The sequence below is a fragment of the Ambystoma mexicanum genome, chromosome 8, assembly GCF_040938575.1.
Source record: "Ambystoma mexicanum isolate Mex_15411 chromosome 8, UKY_AmexF1_1, whole genome shotgun sequence".
NCBI lineage: Eukaryota > Metazoa > Chordata > Amphibia > Caudata > Ambystomatidae > Ambystoma > Ambystoma mexicanum.
In genome coordinates this window covers 469,228,251-469,248,334 of record NC_090929.1, presented here as the reverse complement: position 1 = coordinate 469,248,334, position 20,084 = coordinate 469,228,251, and the positions used below count along the sequence as shown (strand labels likewise).

Sequence of the window (20,084 nt, the reverse complement as noted above, 5' to 3'; positions counted from 1 at the left end):
CTAGAATACACCTCCTTTATGATTGACGGTAACTCTATCAAAGTTGCTACAGAGGTGTTTACCTTGACTCTACCCTCTCATTCGCCAAACAAGTTAACTCCATGGCATCCACTACTGCATACACATGCAAACTTATTAGAGCTGGGAAAACATTCCTATCCAACGACAGTTTATCACCCTCGCCAGAGCTCTCATCCTTTCAAAACTGGACTACTGTAACTCTCTTTACATCGGCTCCAATAAGTACATTATGAAGAGAATCCAAATTCTGCAGAATAATGCACTTAGAGCCGCCCTGGGCATCACAAGAAGAGATCACATTTCCGAGATCAGAAGACAAAATATCTGGCTCTCCACAAGCGACAAAATCCTTCTTAAAACTGCCTCACTCACCCATAAATGTCTGAACAACGCTGCCCTTCTCTACCTCAGTGAAAGATTTTGCAGAAAGCCTTCAACTAGGCCCATCAAATCAGCTTACTCCAACTGCCTCACTGTCCCTAGAACTAAATTGTCCAAAGTGGGGGGCTGTAGTTTTCCCGTAAAAGCTGCTCAGTTGTGGAATTCTCTGCCACCACTGGTACGAGCAGACCAACCATATATGCACTTTAGACAGAAATTCATCAACTGGCTCAAAGCCCACGACCAGTAATCTCTGCCACCTGTTTTGTAACTTAGATAGACGGCTGACTGCTTGTCTTTTGTGTGACTATGTAACTGCATTCCTCTATGTCATGATATTACTGCACAACTGCATTTCATTGTATATTTGCCTGTATTTATCCCTGTAACTAAGCTTCTATTCCTCTTGTAACCTTTGCGCCCTGATACCCTCATGTCCGGCGTGCAATACAAATGAATAAATAAAACAAAACAAAACAATAAGACACGGGTAAAGATCCTTGGTTGGAAGGGTTAGGATACATCTAATGATTGCAGTCCTCATTTCTGTCACCGCAGAGATGTGATAATGCCCCAACATGTGCCCCACTGCTGTGTTTAGGTCAGCAGAACTACATCTCCCAAAACCTGTAAAAGAAAGTATGAATGGGCAAAGACCCAAACTGCAACGTTACCAAGCTCCATAGTAACCAAAAAAAAAACACCATCAGTCAAGCAAGTAAATTCCGCCAATCAAACTGAACCATTACAGCACCGGGCAGGGTCCTAGTGGATTGGGGAAGCTATGAAGCAACACTGAGCCTATCTCTGCATATGGAAGAAATCCAAGCTCGCACAGCATGTGCATTTAAAACCGCACAGGCCCACAAGGGGAGATTTAGAATGATTAGACAGAATAGAATTGATGCTGTGGGGGAAGGCAACGATATCCTGGGCCCAGTTTGAGGACGGCAAGGTGCAAGATATCCATATTTTGTGCCCCTGGAAGACGAAGGTATCCAGCAGCTGTGCTGCACTGTTTTCTTACATGCAGTGAATCGGTAGGCCATCGGCAGAGAGCATCCACCACCGACCCTGAGGTATAAGCAAAGAACGAGTGGCAGGAGGTTTGAAGAATATTGGCTGCCAAATAAGGAACAAGATGAGGGGGATTACCCATTACCAAGAGTTATAACATCACTTTGAAGCCAAAGTCCATGTGGTACCTGTTGAGAGACCCATTGTGAAGTCCAGGTCTGATGGGATCCATTTTGAAACCATTGTGACAATAAGGACCAGAAGGGAACCATTGTAGAAAACACCTCTAAAGTCAAGGTTCAGGAGAAAAGCCTGTGTTAATTTGAGGTGCAGTATGGGTCTGATGTGACCATAGGTCCAGGAAGGACTAACCACAAGTTCATAGGGCTTGTGCAAGCCTAGAAGAGCCAGTGACAACGCTGAGGAAAGCAGAAAGAGAACCATGAGAGGATGAACTCTTGGGGGGAAGTGTAAAGTAACCAGTGAAAGCAGAGAGTGAGAAGGGGCCAGACTGTGAGTAACAGATGAGGGCCTTCCCAGCAGGATACTGCTGTCCTTTGTTTTTTCGACATTAGGGATGGACTTTAGAGAGTAGGTTAAAGGCTTTAACTTCAGGACAGTTGTTGGAGTGTTTGTTTTTAGAGAAGGGCCAGGGGGTGACACGGCTCACTAAGATTAGAATTTGAACTTTATGTTGGCCATCACTTTTGGAATGTTCTGATGTAGAATAGGGCATCTCCCTTGAGATGGCATATTTAGACTAGCAACTAGGTGTTACACACCGGCAAAAAATACCCCCACATTTGCGTTTAGATCCCTTATGCACAGTTTTGTTTAAAACATATCACATTTCGTTATAATCCCTTTAGATGGTTATTCAATCCATAAACATCTTGAACTACTAATAAAAGAGTTTTGTTAACTTGTATACTTGTGGCAAGCACATTATTTACTTGGCCTCATCACAAAGTCTATGGGGAACAATGAAATAGTCGCAGGTGACCTGTGTGGACTATGAGCTACACATAGTGTACATGATGGCAGATATTGCATGTTTGTCTAATTTTTCATACTCTGCCAAATAAGTACACCCACACTAAATATATCACATGATGGAGAAGCATAACCTCAAAACGCTCACCCTCGAAAATGTGCACTCTTTGGACATCCTTTGTTCAAACACAAAACTTCAAAAACTTACCAAGGGTCTCGTTTACTACATCAGGGATGACATCTTTCAGGACCTCACAGTTGGTGTGAAGGGCGGGATTGCAGTTCATCTCCAAGAGCCAAACCTGTGAAGGTAACGCATTTCAAGGAATGTATCATTATCCTCAAATATTACCAATCAGGTGATAAATTAGCATCTTTCGTCATATATCAAAATACTGTACAGTTTACAGATTTAGTGCCCCAATCATGAATTAAAAGAATATAATCAAGAAACATACACATAGCTCCGGGGAAACAGTTAGGGCAGCAGTGCAGTCTTTTGATGGCTGACATCAGTCCAAAAACTATTAGAAGGGATAGAATGACAGTCTCTTTGAAGGTGATGTAGTCCTGGTGTCTGATGGAGCGTGATAGGACATTGGCTGGTCATTCTGTGGTGAAGATGCCATCTCCACATTTACAAGCATGCTTGGTGCAGAGTCTTCTGCGGTTAGTTAACCTCTAAAAATCAATATCTGTCAGTGATTTCGCTGCAATTTGCTAAACTGCTCTGAGTATGGGGAACTAATGTTTTGGATATTTGTAATACTCTTGATTTCAATCAAACAATCACTTCAAATCATAGGTGATTGCCCACAATATGTTCACATGTTTACTTTACAAATTCCGGAAATGGAATAATGTTGACTCAACAGGGCTTCAATAATGGCAACACTAAAACTGATAAACCACCCAGAAAAAATAATCCACAAAGTGCTAATCAGATGAGAATCATTTTATTTTAACAAAACCATCTACAACATATGATATAACCATATCTTTAAGCAATCATTTAATTTCTTGATGATGTATCAGTGCACAGTGTCATGTTCAGTAGATAATTTAATGGTGGGGGTTTTAACATGTTTGCAGCTTGGTTGCACTCTCAGATCGATAGCATAGAAGCACTGGGTATTTTGGATTTTATATCTATATTAAGTTGTACTCGCAGGAGTTATAGAATTCTACAATAGGCTACAGAAAACAAAATGCAAAGTTGACAATTGTTTCAACAGATTACACTTATTTGATTATTGCCTTCATCATGACTACTGTGGTACATTTCAAAGTACAGTCAGCATGTTGTCAAGCAAAATAAATAGTGTTCAATAGGGGTTGTCCAAAGTCATGCTATTCATTGTTTTTTATCCATTTTAGGAAGCTGTACAAGGTGATGGAATGCTGGACGTTTAAGAAAGGTGGGACATTGATGGAATGTTTGCTTCTAGAAAGTGGTGAAAATGTATCAGTAGATACAAGGAAATGAATACAGCTGCATTTCTATAGGCAATAGTGGTTCAACTTGGCAGTCAAACACAATTATTTACAGAATGTATTCCGTTACTTAACCTTGTGACTGCACATTGAATTGAACCCCAGTATAGACCTTATAAAGGCAGTGATTGAATAATTGAGATCTGCTTATAGAACCATTGATTGGATATTTCAGTTGCTTTGGTCTATTTCAGAATGGTTTTACTCATGAGAGAATACCCTAATATAACATCTTAATTTATCATATCATCCACAATACTCTAGGTGTTTCTTCCATGTGTCCTCACCTTTAGGAAAGTGAACATGCAACAGCAAATTTGGAGGGACAACTACCTGGAAAAAGACAGAATTGTATACCATCTACAGGCCCCAATTTATAGGACAGAAATGATAAAGGCTGAATAATGTCATTTTGCAAACCACAATGCATACATACAATGAGCCTAGAAGGAAATGTTCACAATCACAGAAGAATTAAAAACCTGGCACTGTGTAACACCACACCAACTCCAACCCAACAACTCTGTAACTCATCACCTGCATACTTCAGGGACTAAATGCAACAGATCTAGGATCACCCGAACGAAAAAGGCTCAATAACAACAACCAAACAAGTAATAGAGCCAGTTCCCACCAAAACCACCATAGATAACAGCACAAGCAGCCATTTGTCACTTTGATATATGTCTCATGAGGCACAGTTGATGCCAGTAATTCAGTAAAATCACCAAATGATCTTTGCACTTTGAACCTCTACAAAGACATAACCCAACAACATGTATTTACCCTCCATTTTCAATCGCTGCTCAACTCACCAATAGAACAAAGTGCTGAACCTACTTTAAGCTGCCACTAAAGAAAACCACAACTAGCCCTGACACCCCGTTGCACAACTACTCCATCTCCAAAACACCATTCACAGCAAATATTCTCAAGAACATCACCTACCAACAGCTGAGGCTCCATGTGGAAACCAAAAACATGATGCACAAATCACAAGACATATTAAGACCAATGAGGGGGTTGGATCAACTCTCTCATCCTGTGCCCTGGGCTGGCGTTCACTTGTCTGTTGGCTAGTGGTAAAGTGTTTCCCGTGGCTTGGTACTTGAGCCCCTTCAATTTACTCTCTATACTACTGCCTTGTCTTCCATTATTGAGTCTTTTGGTCTTCAATGTCATTTTAATGCGGATGATACCCAAATGCCCCTCTCTTTTTCACATTTCCCTGGTCAAATTTGCTTCTGTTTTTGAATAGCTGCCATCAATTAAGTGTTTGTTGTTTGTACATTCTAGTCACCTATGTTGGTCCAAGAGAGAACTTTTTTACTCTGCCCCTTCTCCTTATTTCTGTTTTGCCTCATTCACATAATATCACAGTCATTTCTGATCCTTCTTTTTCCTTTTCCCCACAGTTAGACTGTTGCTTGTTGCTGTCACTATCAACTCTTAACAACCACGAGATATAAGTCCTTTTCTTACTTTTTTAGGTACTAACATTGTCAATCTCTTCCCTCCTTTTTGTTCTTCCCACTTACATCCAGACGCAGTGGAATTCAATATAGAATCCTGCTATTCGGCTACTTTTGTACCTCCTGTCTGGCTCTTTTATACCATCTTTCCAGCCTCATTGGGCTTGTTTTATCTCTCTTTCTTCAGTATTGTTTTCTCTACATTGTCTTTAAGTGTCTACATGGTCTTGCTCCTTATCTTTCTGTGGTGTATACTCTGTCTTGCTCCTTGTGCTCATCTTTTTTATTTTTCTGTCTCCCATTCTAATTGTGCCGAATCTTGCTTCTGCTCTTTGTGATCGTAAATGATGGCATTCTCTACCTCTTTCCCTTTGCTGAAACTCCACTCTTACTTCCTTTCACTCTTCTCTCAAAGCCTATTTGTATTTGTCCTTTAAATGCTAAGATTGTTACTTCAAGCTAGTCGTACTCTATTTGTGAATTTGTTGTTCCAATGTTGTTACATTATTTACAGCACATAGGCAGAGGACTTTATGAATTCAAATAAATAAATCCACACGGGACACCAAAAACCAAAAATGATGCTGACAGCAACGCCAGGACCTGGAAGCGCCGTTGAGGGAGACCGGGTAAGTGTGTGTTTGTGTGTGTGCTTTATGTTTGTGTATGTTTGGGTTGTGGGAGTCTTGGGTGGGGAGGGAGACGGGGGCTGAGGGAGTGAGGTTTGGGCCAAGATAAATTACTGGTGTATTTCCTTTTGCTATGAATGACAAATCCAAAAGTTCTGTTGCATTTGATAAAGTTTTTTATTTCGAATTTTCAGCCCCTTTTGGATGACACGTGTTTCGGCGTACAACCTGCGCCTTTTTCAAATCGGGCCTTTAATGTGTCATTACGGTTCACACAAAGAATAATGTTCTTGTTGTTAATGAAGCACTTTTAAAAGTGTCATCCAAGAGGGGCTGAAAATTCAAAATAAAAAACTTTATCAAATACAACAGAACTTTTGGATTTGTCATTCATAGCAAAAGGAAATACACCAGTAATGTATCTTGGCACAAATAAGTGCAGGCACAGTTGCAACTTTTCCTACTCCTTAAAATAAACCCTCCCTCAATCTGTATGTTTAGCCCATCCTCCGCAACAACTCCTCTGTTTAGTCACTTCACCGACAGCACAATTTTATTTACAGGCAAAGTCCAAATCAACTTTATACAGTACATGTTACAAACACTTGTTCATGTTTCACAGTGTTTTCAGTAGTTCATACGACTATGTTAGACACATTCTTATCTATTTCCTCTTTATTTCTCACTTGCCTTTTGGGAAGTGTTTATAATTTTCCCCAAATTACTAACACTACACATTACAGCCTCTTCCTCATGTCACTGTTTCATTCACTGTAAATTACTCTTGCACATCCAATTCTACTTTACTTAGACTTGCAATTTTTAAAAAATGTGGCTACCTCTTGTTTAAGTTTAATATGCATGTTATTAAACTTTAACTGGCACTTATTTCTTGTCAAAATTCTTGTTTATTCTTAAAAGCTGCAGTTCCCGCCTCTTCCAATATGGTCATCACTTTGCCATCCTGCTTTCTTGCACAACAGGCTAGCTTATTCTTCTGCTGCCATCCACTTCCCAGATGAGTCTCCAACTCCTGCACTTCCTACCGTCACTGTTATCCCCTCGTTAGCACCTGAACAATGAGAAACCATGAACCCAGGGTGCTAATGGCGATTGTGGTGGTGGGTCGACCCTGCTGGTAACAGCATCATAGCCTTTTGTAAGCAGCCCATTGCACTAAATTGGGCGGAGTGCAATTACCGCCAAGGTCTTCCCACCTCGGTGGATTATATCGCCTTAATAAAAACACATTTTTTAAACATTTCAAACACGGTATTCCTATCAGGTCGCGTTTGCAGCTTTTCCCTAGCCAATCGCCCAAAAACTGAACACATTGGCCAAATGCAATGAAGTGGGATGATTTCTTTGCATTGCTGCTCTTGTGAGGGGTTCATTAATATATGAGTTCATTGTGTCATTAACCCAAGCCTTTGATCACTTTTAGAACAACAAAAAACCCAGGCTATTATGCTGCCTTATGGAGGAGGAGCATCGATCCATATACATCGAAATACATTCGAAAATGTGAACTTTCCATGAAACATAGATCAAGATAAAAATAAATACTTTTCTTCATTTATACTGTCATATATAAAAACAGGTCTATGATGGGTTAGAACAGATTTAAATAAAAACATTATTATGGGACGCATTTTGTTAAAAGTGGTCATTGCATGCAGCCAACAACCACCTTTGCATGTTTGCCATGTCCCCTGCATGCAATTTCCCTCTTCTACAAAACTGAGTCAAAAAAGAAAGAGAAAAACAGGCGAAACCTCTTTTTTCTTTCATGTAACTTGTCGTTCTGTAAAAAACAAAGTAAATGCTGTATGCAAATTAAGTTGTGCAGACAGCGTTTACAATGGATAACTATGGAGTCAATGTCAAGATGGATTTCTGAACTCTGACCTGGAGGGGCAGAGGTTCAGAAGGCCAGCCTGGTTTCTTGGAACAGGGTAACCTCTGGACAAGCCAGATCAATCAGGGTAGGTATGGCAGGCAGTCAAGTCTCAGGAGGGGTGAGGGTGACTGAAGGACCTCAATGAGCACACAGAGCAAGGACACTTACAAATTACTCCAGACAGGTGTTATATCAAATATATAGACACATTTATTACAAGGCCTTTGTAACATAGACCATAGCAAAAGAATCACAGTAACACTAAGTAAACCAACATAACACTATCAATACAATGTATATACAAGACCATTGGGGCCTAAAGGGTTCAATGCACAAAATATGTCGACAACCTAGATGGGAAGGAAACAGGCAGTGCAGATAGTCTTTAGGCCCAGTGCAACAACGAAAATACACCTAACTAAGAGGCAGTCCAAGCCCTAAGAAGAGAGGAGTCTTGTGCTCAATAGTACATGCAATGCAAACGCACGCAGTTGTTCCAATGGGCAGAACAGGGTCTCTTCAGGGGTCTCTAGCAGCTCAGGAAGGTGGATGAGGCGATGCAGAACAAGTTCCCACTATTCAAGAAGGACCTCCACTTGAAGGCAAAGGCAGTTCGAGAGTTTGGGATGGAGTCGCTATTTCACAATAGCAGTGGAAAGGAGAGGGCCCCTCGTGCATAAAAATGGGCCCTTGCGCTAGGGGCTACCAGTTGGGGTATTGAGAACTCACCGGTCCCCGACGCAAGCGGACCCAAACTTCGGCAGGTCAGTCCACTTCGCTTGCAGGTTCGAATGCGGCAAAAAGGACGTCTCGGCACCTTTTAGTTCTTGAGCTACAGCAATGATTCCCAAACGGGACAGTGGCGATTTCTCTGCTCCAGGTGGATGAATCGACACAGTTTCACTGCAGCAGGCTTCAGGGGCAAGAGGGTCACAAATGCAGCAGACTTGAAAAGGACATTGCCGTGGCAGGGCAACATGGTAACCGCGCTTACTCCGGTCCTGGCGCACTCGTCTCACTTCAGACCTGGGAATGCCAAGTGTACGAAATTCGGTATGAGGGTGCCAGGGACACAGAGGTAGCAGTATACCAAGTTACGAGGGCCTCCTCGAAACGGCGGCAGTGGCAGAGCAAAGCAACTGGGTAAGATGGTCAGTCCACTGGTTGGCCCAGGGACACTTCCGAGAAAGCTTACTTACAGGGTTTGATGAAGGTACCGAGATTAGTTGGTCCCACTATTCCAATGGGTCGAAGCGTCTTCGCAGACCTTCTAGGACGACCAGATGCAGAGGGGTCCCACGGGATGACAGTGGGCACAGGGTGCCAAACCTTCCAGCGAGTCACCAGTGATTCCCTGATCCAGCTTCGTAGTTGCAGGATACATGGATCCTATCCTTTGTTCAGTGAGAACTCAATAGATCTACCTGGTAGTGGTGTTTTCAGCCTCCTCTAATCCAAAGTTCCCGTCGCGCCAAAACGGAGAGACCCAATGGGAGATCTGCTCGCAAACACACACTCCATACGTGGACCAATCACAGACCACGGTGGTCCCAGTCATTCATGGCACTCCAGACTCTCTGGCACCCAGGATGTGTATTGGAACCGACGCTCCAGCCCATATCCTGGAGGCATACACACAAGGCATGCAGAAGCCCGCAAAAGCATCGGGATTTGTGGGAAAGTGCATGACCAAATAAGGACTGACCCGGGTCGACTCGACCTGGGGAAGGTGAAGGGGCAAGATGGCCAAAGTACAGGACAAAGAACCTCGTGGCATGGCCATTTTGGAGCCAGGCCACCTATTCGTGCCAAATGCGGTTAACGCGGTTAACATGGCAGGAAAGGGTTAAAAATAATATTAAAAGATAGCTGCCACCAGTCCTGTCCATGACACAACTGCACAGTTCATAAAAAGTGCAGCGAGAGTATCTAGGGCATTTGGAAATGACTATAGACCCAAGTGTGCTGTATGGTAAGATACATTGCAGACTTGTTGTTACATGTTGCACAAGGGTTGCAACATGAGGAAAGGACTAAGGGAAACAAAGTCTCCCAGTACTGACTGTCTTAAGGGCATGTCAGTATCCCTATAAAAAGTGAGCGAAAGCCCAGGGGAGTGCATCTGAAGGCTCTGCTTCTCTGGCAAAGTCAGTCACTGGTGTCTAAAGAGCAGCAAAAAGTTTAAGGGTTGACACATGGAGGGAAAATTACATACAATTATGAAATCTTTCCTAACACTTGCCCCTTCCAGACTAAGGACAGGGGGAACTAATCCACCCCTGGATGAGTTTCTTGTTCGGGTCGGTTAAACATTCTGGACAAGCCATCAGCATTGCCATGTTGGACACCTGGCCTATGCTCAATAGTGAAATCAAAGCCTTGCAGACTTATGGACCACCTAAGTAACTTTGGATTCTCTCCCTTCATGTTCATTAGCCACTTTAAGGGCTTATGGTCAGTTTGCACAGTGAAGTGGGTCTCATAGAGGTAGGGCCTCAGCTTCCTTAGGGCCCACACAACAGAGAAACATTCTTTCTCTACTGTGGACCATCTGAGCTCTCGGTCCTTTAGCTGGCGACTAATGAAGCCAATAGGGTGTTCCTTACCCTTCTCATCTACTTGTGATAATACAGCTCCCATCCCAGTGTCAGAGCCATCTGTCTGCACAATAAAAGGTCTTTGGTAATCAGGGGCCCCGAGAACAGGGGCCTGCCACAAGGAGTCTTTTAAGCCATTAAAGGCCTTCCCACACTCTTGAGACCAAGTTACCTTCTTGGGTTTCTTTGGAGTGGTGAGAGCAGTCAGGGGGGCAGCTATGGTACCATAGTCTGCCATGAAATTTCTGTAGTACCCAGTGAGTTCCAAAAAGGCTCTCACTTGGGTCTGTGTAGTGGGGGTAGGTCAGTCTTGTACTGCTTGTACTTTACTGGGTAGAGGCTGTATCCTCCCTCCACCCACTTCATGTCCAAGGTAGACCACTGATCCCTGTCCAATCTGACACTTACTGGCCTTTATGGTCAAGTGGGCCTGCTGAAGAGCCTGTAACACAATCCCAAGGTGTTTCACATGGTCTTCCCAGGTGGCACTGAAAACTGCTATATCATCCAGATATGCAAGACAGAATTCATCCAACGCATTCAAAACCTGATTCACAAGCCTCTGGAAAGTGGCAGGCGCATTCTTCAACCCAAACGGCATTACTCTGAACTGTTAAAGACCCTCTGGTGTTGAGAAAGCGGTCTTCTTCTTGGCATGTTCTGCAAGGGCTATTTGCCAGTAGCCTGCAGTGAGGTCAAACATGCTGAGGTATTTGGAGGCACCCAAAGTATCCACCAGTTCATCTGTTGTAGGGAAGGGGTGTGCATCTGTCTTGGTGACAGCATTCAGAGCCCTGCAATCCACGCATAACCTCAATTCAGAAGTACCTGCCTTTGGAACCAAAACCACTGGGCTGGACCAAGGACTACTGGAGGGTTCAATCACCCCAAGATCCAACATTTTGTTGACCTCTGTCTTAATGTAAGACCTTACTTTGTCTGACATTCTGTATCCCCTACTTTTGGTAGGTACACTGTCTCCTGTGTCAATGTTATGTTTGCACCAGGGGACTGTGAAAACAAGGGGGAAAATTGCCTAAGCAAACTTTTCACCTCAGCCTGTTGATCAGAAGTCAGGTGAGGGGCCACTTGGACACCCTCAATGGAGCTGTCTGGAGGACTGCTTTGGAACAGGTCATGGAGAGGTTCTGACTCCTCTTCCTCAACATCTGAAGCCAGCAGCAGTGCAGCGATTTCAACTCTTGGGATGAAAGCCTTCAGTCTATTTACATGGAACACTTTTGGAGCCTGACCAGCCCTTCCAAGGTCCACTAAATAGTTGACCTCACCCAGTGACTCCACCACTGTGTAAGGGCCTGGCCATGTGTCCTGTAAAGCTCTAGGCCTTATGGGATTCATGATCAGGACTTGCAGGTGTGAAATTGATGAGGGAAGCCTTCTGGACATACCAGTGTTTCACCATAGCTTGCCCTGCCTTCAATTTTTCACTAGCCAGACCCATCAGGAGTACCATCCTTTTTCTGAGCCCTATCACATAGTCCACTACGTTGGTAGTAATGGGGGGAGTGGGCATCTCCCATCCATCCTTGACTATGGCTAAGGGTCCCCTTACAGGGTGACCAAAAAGAAGTTCAAAGGGGCTGAAGCCAACACCCTCTTGTGGTACTTCTCTGTAGGCAAACAGTAAGCATGGTAACAGAAGATCCCATTTTCTTCTTTGAGGTTCTTCCAGAGCCCCAATCATGCTTTTCAAGGTCCTGTTAAACCTTTCAAATAGACCATTGGTCTGTGGGTGGTATGCGGATGAAAACTTATCAGAGACACCACATTCCTTCCACATGGCCTGCATATACTTTGACATAAAGTTGCTGCCTCTGTCAGACACAACTTCTTTAGGGAAGCCAACCCTAGTAAATAAGCCAAGCAAAGCTTTTGCAACTGACTTGGCAGTCACAGTTTTTAATGGCATGGCCTCAGGATATCTGGTGGCATGGTCGACCAGCACCAGGATAAAACTATTGCCTGAGGATGTCTGGGGGTCAAGGGGACCAGCAATGTCAATTCCTACCCTCTGAAATGGTATCCCCACAACTGGGAGTGGCACCAATGGAGCTTGGATTGTTGAGCCACTCTTACCAGATAACTGGCAGGAGGCACAACTATTGCAGTGACTTTCTACTTGCACCCCATCTTGGGCCAGTAGAAGTGCATGGATACCCTTTGCTTGGTTCTCTTGATTCCAAGGTGACCAGCAAGGGGCACTTCATGTGCCAGCTGCAGGAGGAAGGGTCTTACAGCAAGGGGAACCACCAACCTCCTATGGTCTCCTTCTGTAGACTCTGTAGGCTCAATATACAGGAGCCCACCTTCCGAATAATTCCTGTGTTTCCCAGGAGGATCACCCTCACGCTATGAGCAGGCCTGTCTCCACACGCCTTCCAGAGATGGGCACTCACGTTGCCACTTACTAAATTCTTCCCTGTTAGGACCACTTTTTACTAATAAATCTTTTAGTTCAGGATGGTCATTTGGGTCAAAGACTTCAGGTATCACCTCCTCCTCGTCAGGTCCTGGTGATTGACCAACTACCTCCACCTCAGTGGTAGGTGAGCTAGGGGGAATAGTCTCTTTCCCTCTTTTGGGTTTTCTTACTCCTTTAGCCTTGGGTTTCCCCTTTGTCTGGGGCACTGCAGAGGTCTTGGCCAGTGCTGTCCTTGTTTGAGACCTTGTGCAGGGTCTTTCGGTTGTATCTCCCACAAGCCCTAAAGCTCTGAGATAATTTCCCAGCAAGACCTTTCCTGGGACATTCCTCTGGATGCTCACTGGAATCCTGACTGCTGTACCATGTATAGTAAGATTTACAGGTATAACTGGGAACATGAGAGGTGGGTCATCAGCCAACTTAGTGGGTACCACAGGAGCTCTGGCAACCTCCTCTGTGTCTACCAAGGTAGAATCCACTAGAGTTCGAGTACACCCACTATCCCTAAGAGCTGGAGTATCTACTCCATTGATCAGCACACTGGGCCTCATTACGACCCAGGCATTAAGGGTTAACGCCGTCGTTAACCCTTAACGCCTATTCTGATTTTAACGGCTGCTCTTAGCAGCCGTTAAAATCCATGGCGCTAACCTGCCATGATGCTAATTACGCCACCGTAATTTACGGTGGCGTAATTAGCGCCTTCCCCACTCCCATTATGCCCTATGGGGCAAAAATGGGAATGGGGAAGGGAAAATGGGAAATGGGGATTTACCGCCCCACTCACCTTGGAATGGGGCAGTAAATCCGCCATCCACCATGGTGTAAACATAGTTTACACCATGGTGGTAAAGTTGGCGCAATTAGCGCCTGGGTCATAATGACCCCCACTGTCTTTAAAGTAGTGCTTGGTATTATCTGGAATCCTAGCATAAGCCTCTGAGACTTTAGGCTCCCAGAAACCCAGGGAAACTAAAACTACCTCAGCTTCTATCCCACTGGGGAAGGAGTCTGAGGAGAAGGATGCCCTGTAATCTCTTCTTCCTCATAGGAGGAGAAGGCCAGATTAGCAAAGGGGACCCCCAAGGTTTTGACCTTACATCTGGGATCCCCCTTCACATGGTCAGTTGCTCCACAAGCAAAACAAGAACCACTGGGTCTGTTTATATAGGGAGGCTTACTATAACCACGGTTCTGTTTTGGAGACTGACCTCCACTACCCTGTGAGTTCTCTTGTGTCTTACCCTTATTTTTCTTTTTGTGGCCCTTCTGGGAGGAAGTTTTATCAGATTCCCCACCCTCCTTATCTTTGGACTTTTTCCCCTCCTCCTGCTTACCAGGATGAGTCTTGTCCTTATGGGACACTCTATGTGACACCCACAAATCTGCTGCTATGGCAAGTTTCTTAGGATCTATCTCCTTTGAATCTGCCAGGTGCTGCTTAAGCTCAGGGGAGGAAGATGCAAAAATATGTTTAAGCATGACACGACATATCATACCTTCAAAGGTAGAGACCTTATAACCTTCAACTCAGCCAGTCAAGTATTTTAAGGATTCAGTTATATAAGATACCAAAGTACCACCTTCTTTCTTTTTGTACTCTCTGAATCTTTTTAAGTATTGGACCAGAGTCTTTCCAAACTTTAAGATGAGAGTTTGCTTCAACATTGCAAAATCTGCTCTCTCAGCTTTTGACATTTCCATAATGGCACTACAGCCAGAATGGGGCAGTCTGCTAAGTAACCAGGCAATTTTATCATTATTGTCAACTTGATGAACTTCACATGCATACTGAAATGTATTCAGCCAGTCCATAATGTCATTCTTGTCCTCATACACACTGGGCAGATCCTTAAGAAACATTGTACGAGAGGAGGACACAGACCCATGTCCAGGACCCTTGGATCCATTGGCAACCTGAAGCTAGGCCAGTTACAATTGGTGTTTCCTGTCTTTCTGTTTTTCTGCCTTTCTGCCTGCTCTATCTTCAGTTTGTATTAAAGAGCAAAAATGAGCAAGGTCATGTGATACCTGGCTGATGAACGAAGGGTGAACACACACCTATGGGGGTTACACCTTGGTAAGTGTGTACACGTTACTGTAAATGAATTCTGACAAGAATGTATCAGGACAATTCTGAGTACTGCAGTCAGATTTTTAATAAAACTGCCGTTTACGTGTTTGTAGATACACTTAACTAGGAGTTACACAAGATACAACAGTATTTACACATTTTTCAGGTATAGTAACCAGCTTGTAAGTCACACATTTGAAATATGTGTAGCATCTTTCCAATGCTTACACATCCACTGAGGGGTCCTTGGGAAGGAGACCAGTGGATTTAGTGAGATGATAGCATGTAATAATCAGCACATATACATCAAAAAAATGTAGGGTTGAACAAGGACAACACAGACAATATAACAGTCAACACAACAGTGTTTCGGCCAGAAGGTGAGCTGGGATGAGCTCTGATGGTGTGGCCTTCATCAGGACGAGATATTCCGACGCGGGAAGTATCTTGTGAGGTCTGTTGAGATAAACAGACGAGGTGTTTTAGGAGTGGGCACATTCGTGGGTATCTAGCACAGGTAGAGGTATCAATACATGAAGGACCGGTGCTTACCGGAACTTGGGAGTGCAGTGGGTCAGGGAGTAGCAGTGTCAGGAGTACACTGGAGGATTTTGGAGGTCCTAGAAGTGGCCGTTCCTGTGGAAGTAGGAAGGACATGGAGGCTGTGTTAAGCCATAAAGAGTGGGGGAGCAACTAAGGGCTAAAAAGGGGTAAGAGCAAAGCTTACCTTAAGAAGGCCTGTTACCTAAGGAGGCCTGTTACCGCGCAAATTATGGGTGGAACAGGCTGGCGTGATGAATACGCAAAGTCAACCGCAAGTAAACCAACATAACACTTTCACACTAAGTAAACCAACATAACACTATCAATACAATGTATATACAAGACCATTGGGGTCTAAAGGGTTCAATGCACGAAATATGTCGAAAACCTAGATGGGAAGGAAACAGGCAGTGCAGATAGTCTTAAGGCCCCGTGCCACATCGAAAATACACCTAACTAAGAGGCAGTCCAAGCCCTAAGAAGAGACGAGCCTTGTGCTCAATAGTACATGCAATGCAAACGCACACGGTTGTTACAATGGGCAGAACAGGGTCTCTTCAGGGGTCTCTAGCAGCTCGGGAAAGGTGGATGAGGCGATGCAGAACAAATTCCCACTATTCAAGAAGGACCTCCATTTGAAGGTGGAGGCAGTTCGAGAGTTTAGGATGGAGTCGCTATTTCACAATAGCAGTGGAAAGGAGAGGGGCCCCAGGGGCCACTCATGCATACAAATGGGCCCTTGCACTAGGGGCCACCAGTTGGGTTATTGAGTAGCCACCGGTCCCCGACGCAAGCGGACCCAAACTTCGGCAGGTCAGTCCACTTCGCTTGCAGGTTCGAATGCGACAAAAAAAGTCTCGGCACCTTTTAGTTCCTGAGATACAGCAATGATTCCCAAACGTGACAGTGGCGATTTCTCTGCTCCGGGTGGATGAATCGACCCAGTTTCACTGCAGCAAGCTTCAGGGGCAACAGGGTCACAAATGCAGCGGGCTTGCAAAGGACATTGCCGTGGCAAGGCAACGCGGTAAACGCATTAACTCCGATCCTGGCGCACTCGTCTCACTTCAGACCTAGGAACGGCAAGTGTACGAAATTCGGTTTGAGGGTGCCGGGGACACAGAGCTAGCAGTATACCAAGTTTTGAGGGCCTCCTCAAAACAGCGGCGGTGACAGAGCAAAGCAACTGGGTAAGCTGGTCAGTCCATTGGTTGGCCCAGGGACACTTCTGAGAAAGCTTACTTGCAGGGTTTGATACCGGTGCCGAGAATAGTTGGTCCCACTATTCCAATAGGTCGAAGCGTCTTCTCAGACTTTCTAGGATGACCAGCTGCAGAGTGGTCCCACGGGACGACAGCGGACCCAATGGGAGATCTGCTCACAAACACTCCATGCGTGGACCAATCACGGACCACGGTGGTCCCAGTCATTCATGGCACTCCAGACTCTCTGGCGCCCAGGATGTGTATTGGAACCAGACGTTCCAGCCCACATCCTGGAGGCACACACACAAGGCATGCAGAAGCCCGCAAAAGCATTGGGATTCGCGGGAAAGTGCATGACCGAATAAGGACTGACCCAGGTCGACTCGACCTGGGGAAGGTGAAGGGGCAAGATAGCCAAAGGACAAGACAAAGAACCTTGTGGCGTTTAAAGCGGTTAACATGCAAGGGAAGGGTTAAACATAAGGCAAAAAGATAGCTTCCACCAGTCCTGTCGTGACACGTCTGCACAGTTCATAAAAAGTCCAGCAAGAGTATCTAGGCCCTTTGGAAATGACTATCGACCCAAGTGTGCTGTATGGTATGATACGTTGCACACTTGTTACATGTTGCACAAGAGTTGCAACATGAGGAAAGGACTAAGGGAAACAAAGTCTCCCAGTACTGACTACTGTCTTAAGGGCATGTAAGTTTCCCCATACAAATTGAGCAAAAGCCCAGAGGAGTGCAGCTGAAGGCTGTGCTTCTCTGGCAAAGTAAGTCAATGGTGTCTAAACAGCAGCAAAATGTTTGGGGGTTACACATGGAGGGAAAATTATATACAATTATGAAATCTTTCCTAACAGTCATCATGCTTTAGGCAAGTGCTAAGCGTATGTAGCTTCTTCATGAATTATTTGTTTTAAGCCTGCACGAAAATGTCATGCAGATGTAAAAGCACTAGGCATATGAAAGGGGAGGAGGAATGCACATCATAGATGCTAAATCCAGTTCATGCGCCTGTGCTTCTTTCAAATCTACTGAAAATCCCTAGGAATGTAAATGTAAGGCGGAAATACCTTACTCCTTGCTTTTACGCCTTACTTTTGCAATCCACCCCATGGAAAATGACCACCTTAGTATTTGATTGTTCCTAACACAGGCTAAACGTTACGTAACATAAAAACATATAAAGGAAATTCTCAACATATCTTAAATAAACATTAAATCAGCATGTCATAATGGACATACCTGCAATGTAAATAGAGTAACATGTACGAGCTAATCACTGCAGGCCATGCAGTGGGCAGTCTACTGATGTCGGCTGGTCTGAGAGCTGGACCGTTTCCTTGACGTCAGCGCAAGCAGAGGATACAGAAATACCTATAAAACCTCTTTCATTGCATGATGTACCTGCCATGTTCTGCAGTTCTTGTAGGGTGCAATGTAGCTTCCACTGCAGTTACTAGAGAGAGTATTGCTGACTTGTACCAGCTAAAAACTATGCAGCAAAAATAACACTTTCTATTTTACCAACCCCTGAGATTATCCCAGGTACATACTCTGGATAGGTGTTCGTACTGCGATTTCTCGTTCCAGCTCCAACCTTTACCTAGGTAGCATTAAGTTAGGGGAAGGGTTATTGTGGAAAGAAGGGATGACAGCAGGGGAGGGTGTTACTGTGCCCTGTCCTACAATGGAGGCTAAGTAGATGTGACCTGGGGATTCTCGGTATACAGTCTTTGTAACAAAACCTTTATGTAGACATGCACATATAACGAAACTTTTATAAAGAAAAACATAACAAAAATGTATGTGGGGTGAGGTAAAGTGTTAAATCGAGTGGGGAAACGGTTGGGGTGGGATTTTAGGGGTAGGAAGAACAAGTTACTTACCAAATGTAACATTCTTTCGATTGGATGTTCCTCCCACGCATTCCTCATCTTAGATATATCCTTACCTTCAGCTTTGCTGCTTCGGAATTTTTTTTCTCTCTCTCTCTCCACCAGAGGACGCTCCTCTCGAGGTCACAGCGTCGATGTCCTTCGGCGGGCATCCGTCGATCACTGACGTCATCCGCTGTATAAATGCCTCGAGCGCGCCCGTTGGCTTCAGTTCTGTTTTTTCGTATATTGTAGTCCATGGATAGTAGTGAATGGCGTGCCTCTTTTGACCCAGCCTTAAAAGAATTTAGAGTGTAACTCACGTAAACTGTACTGTGGGGTTGGTTGGGAGGGTCGATGAGGAATACGTGGGAGGAACATACAATCGAAAGAACGTTACAGTTGGTAAGTAACTTGTTCTTCGAATGGATTGTTTCCTCCCATGTAGTCCTCATCTGAGATAGACTCCCAAAGCAGTTTTGTTTTGGAGGTGGGATCACAGTATTTTTCTAGTCATGTACAGAATGGAGTACAGATTTAGCAAATAGACGTCCTTGAGAAGAAGTCGAATCTAGAGCATAATGTTTTATAAAAGTATGCATGGATGACCATGTGGCTGCTGCACAAATATCTTGTACAGGTACACCCCTTTTTAGTGCTGTTGAAGTTGCCATGCCCCTGGTCGAATGAGCTCTCAGCCCATCTGGTGGTTCTTTCCCAGCCAATCTATAGCATTCTGTTATGGCCAAAATTATCCATCTAGATAATGTTTGTTTAGTTACAGCAAGTCCCAATTTGCGGCCAGTGTACCCCACAAAAAGTTGATCACACTGAAGTATGTTTGCCAATCTTGAAATATAAAAGCTAAGAGCTCTTCTGGGATCTAGTCTATATAGCTGTTTCTCTTCCTTACTTACGTGAGGAGGAGGGTAAAAAGTAGGCAATGTTATTTTTTGTGACAGGTGAAAATCTGAAACAATTTTTGTCAAAAATGATGGTTTAACTGTAAGTACTACTTTGTCTTTATAAAAGATGGTGTGAGGAGGAGCGCTAGAAAGTGCCTGTAACTCACTTACCCTGCGGGCTGATGTCAATGCTACAAGAAGTATTGTTTTTAAAGTAAGGAGCCTTAGCGGACAAGAGTGTAAAGGCTCAAATGGAATGCATGTGAGGCAATTCAGAACTAAGTTCAAATCCCACACAGGAACTTGGAAAGGTATTGGTGTAAACACATTATTTAGACATTTTAAAAATTGAATTATTAAGGTTATCGTAAAGTAAGATGTTTCCTCTGAGGAGCGCTTGAAAATGGACAGCGCTAGTAAGTATCCCTCTAGCGTACCAACCTGGAGCCCCAGATTAGCTAAATGTAACAGAAAAGATAAAATTATGGGAATATTACATTGAAATGGGTCCACATTCTTTTCCCTGCACC

At 44.2% G+C, this 20,084-nt stretch overlaps 1 protein-coding gene across 1 annotated transcript in view; it reads right to left on the bottom strand.

Moving 5' to 3' along the window:
- TTLL10 (tubulin tyrosine ligase like 10) overlaps positions 1 to 20,084 on the bottom strand; it is a 1,071,284-nt gene that overhangs the window by 12,135 nt on the left and 1,039,065 nt on the right. The window contains exon 14 of the mRNA XM_069610084.1: positions 2,621 to 2,714. Coding sequence (XP_069466185.1) covers positions 2,621 to 2,714 — 94 coding nt within the window. The remainder of the gene's footprint in view (positions 1 to 2,620; positions 2,715 to 20,084) is intronic.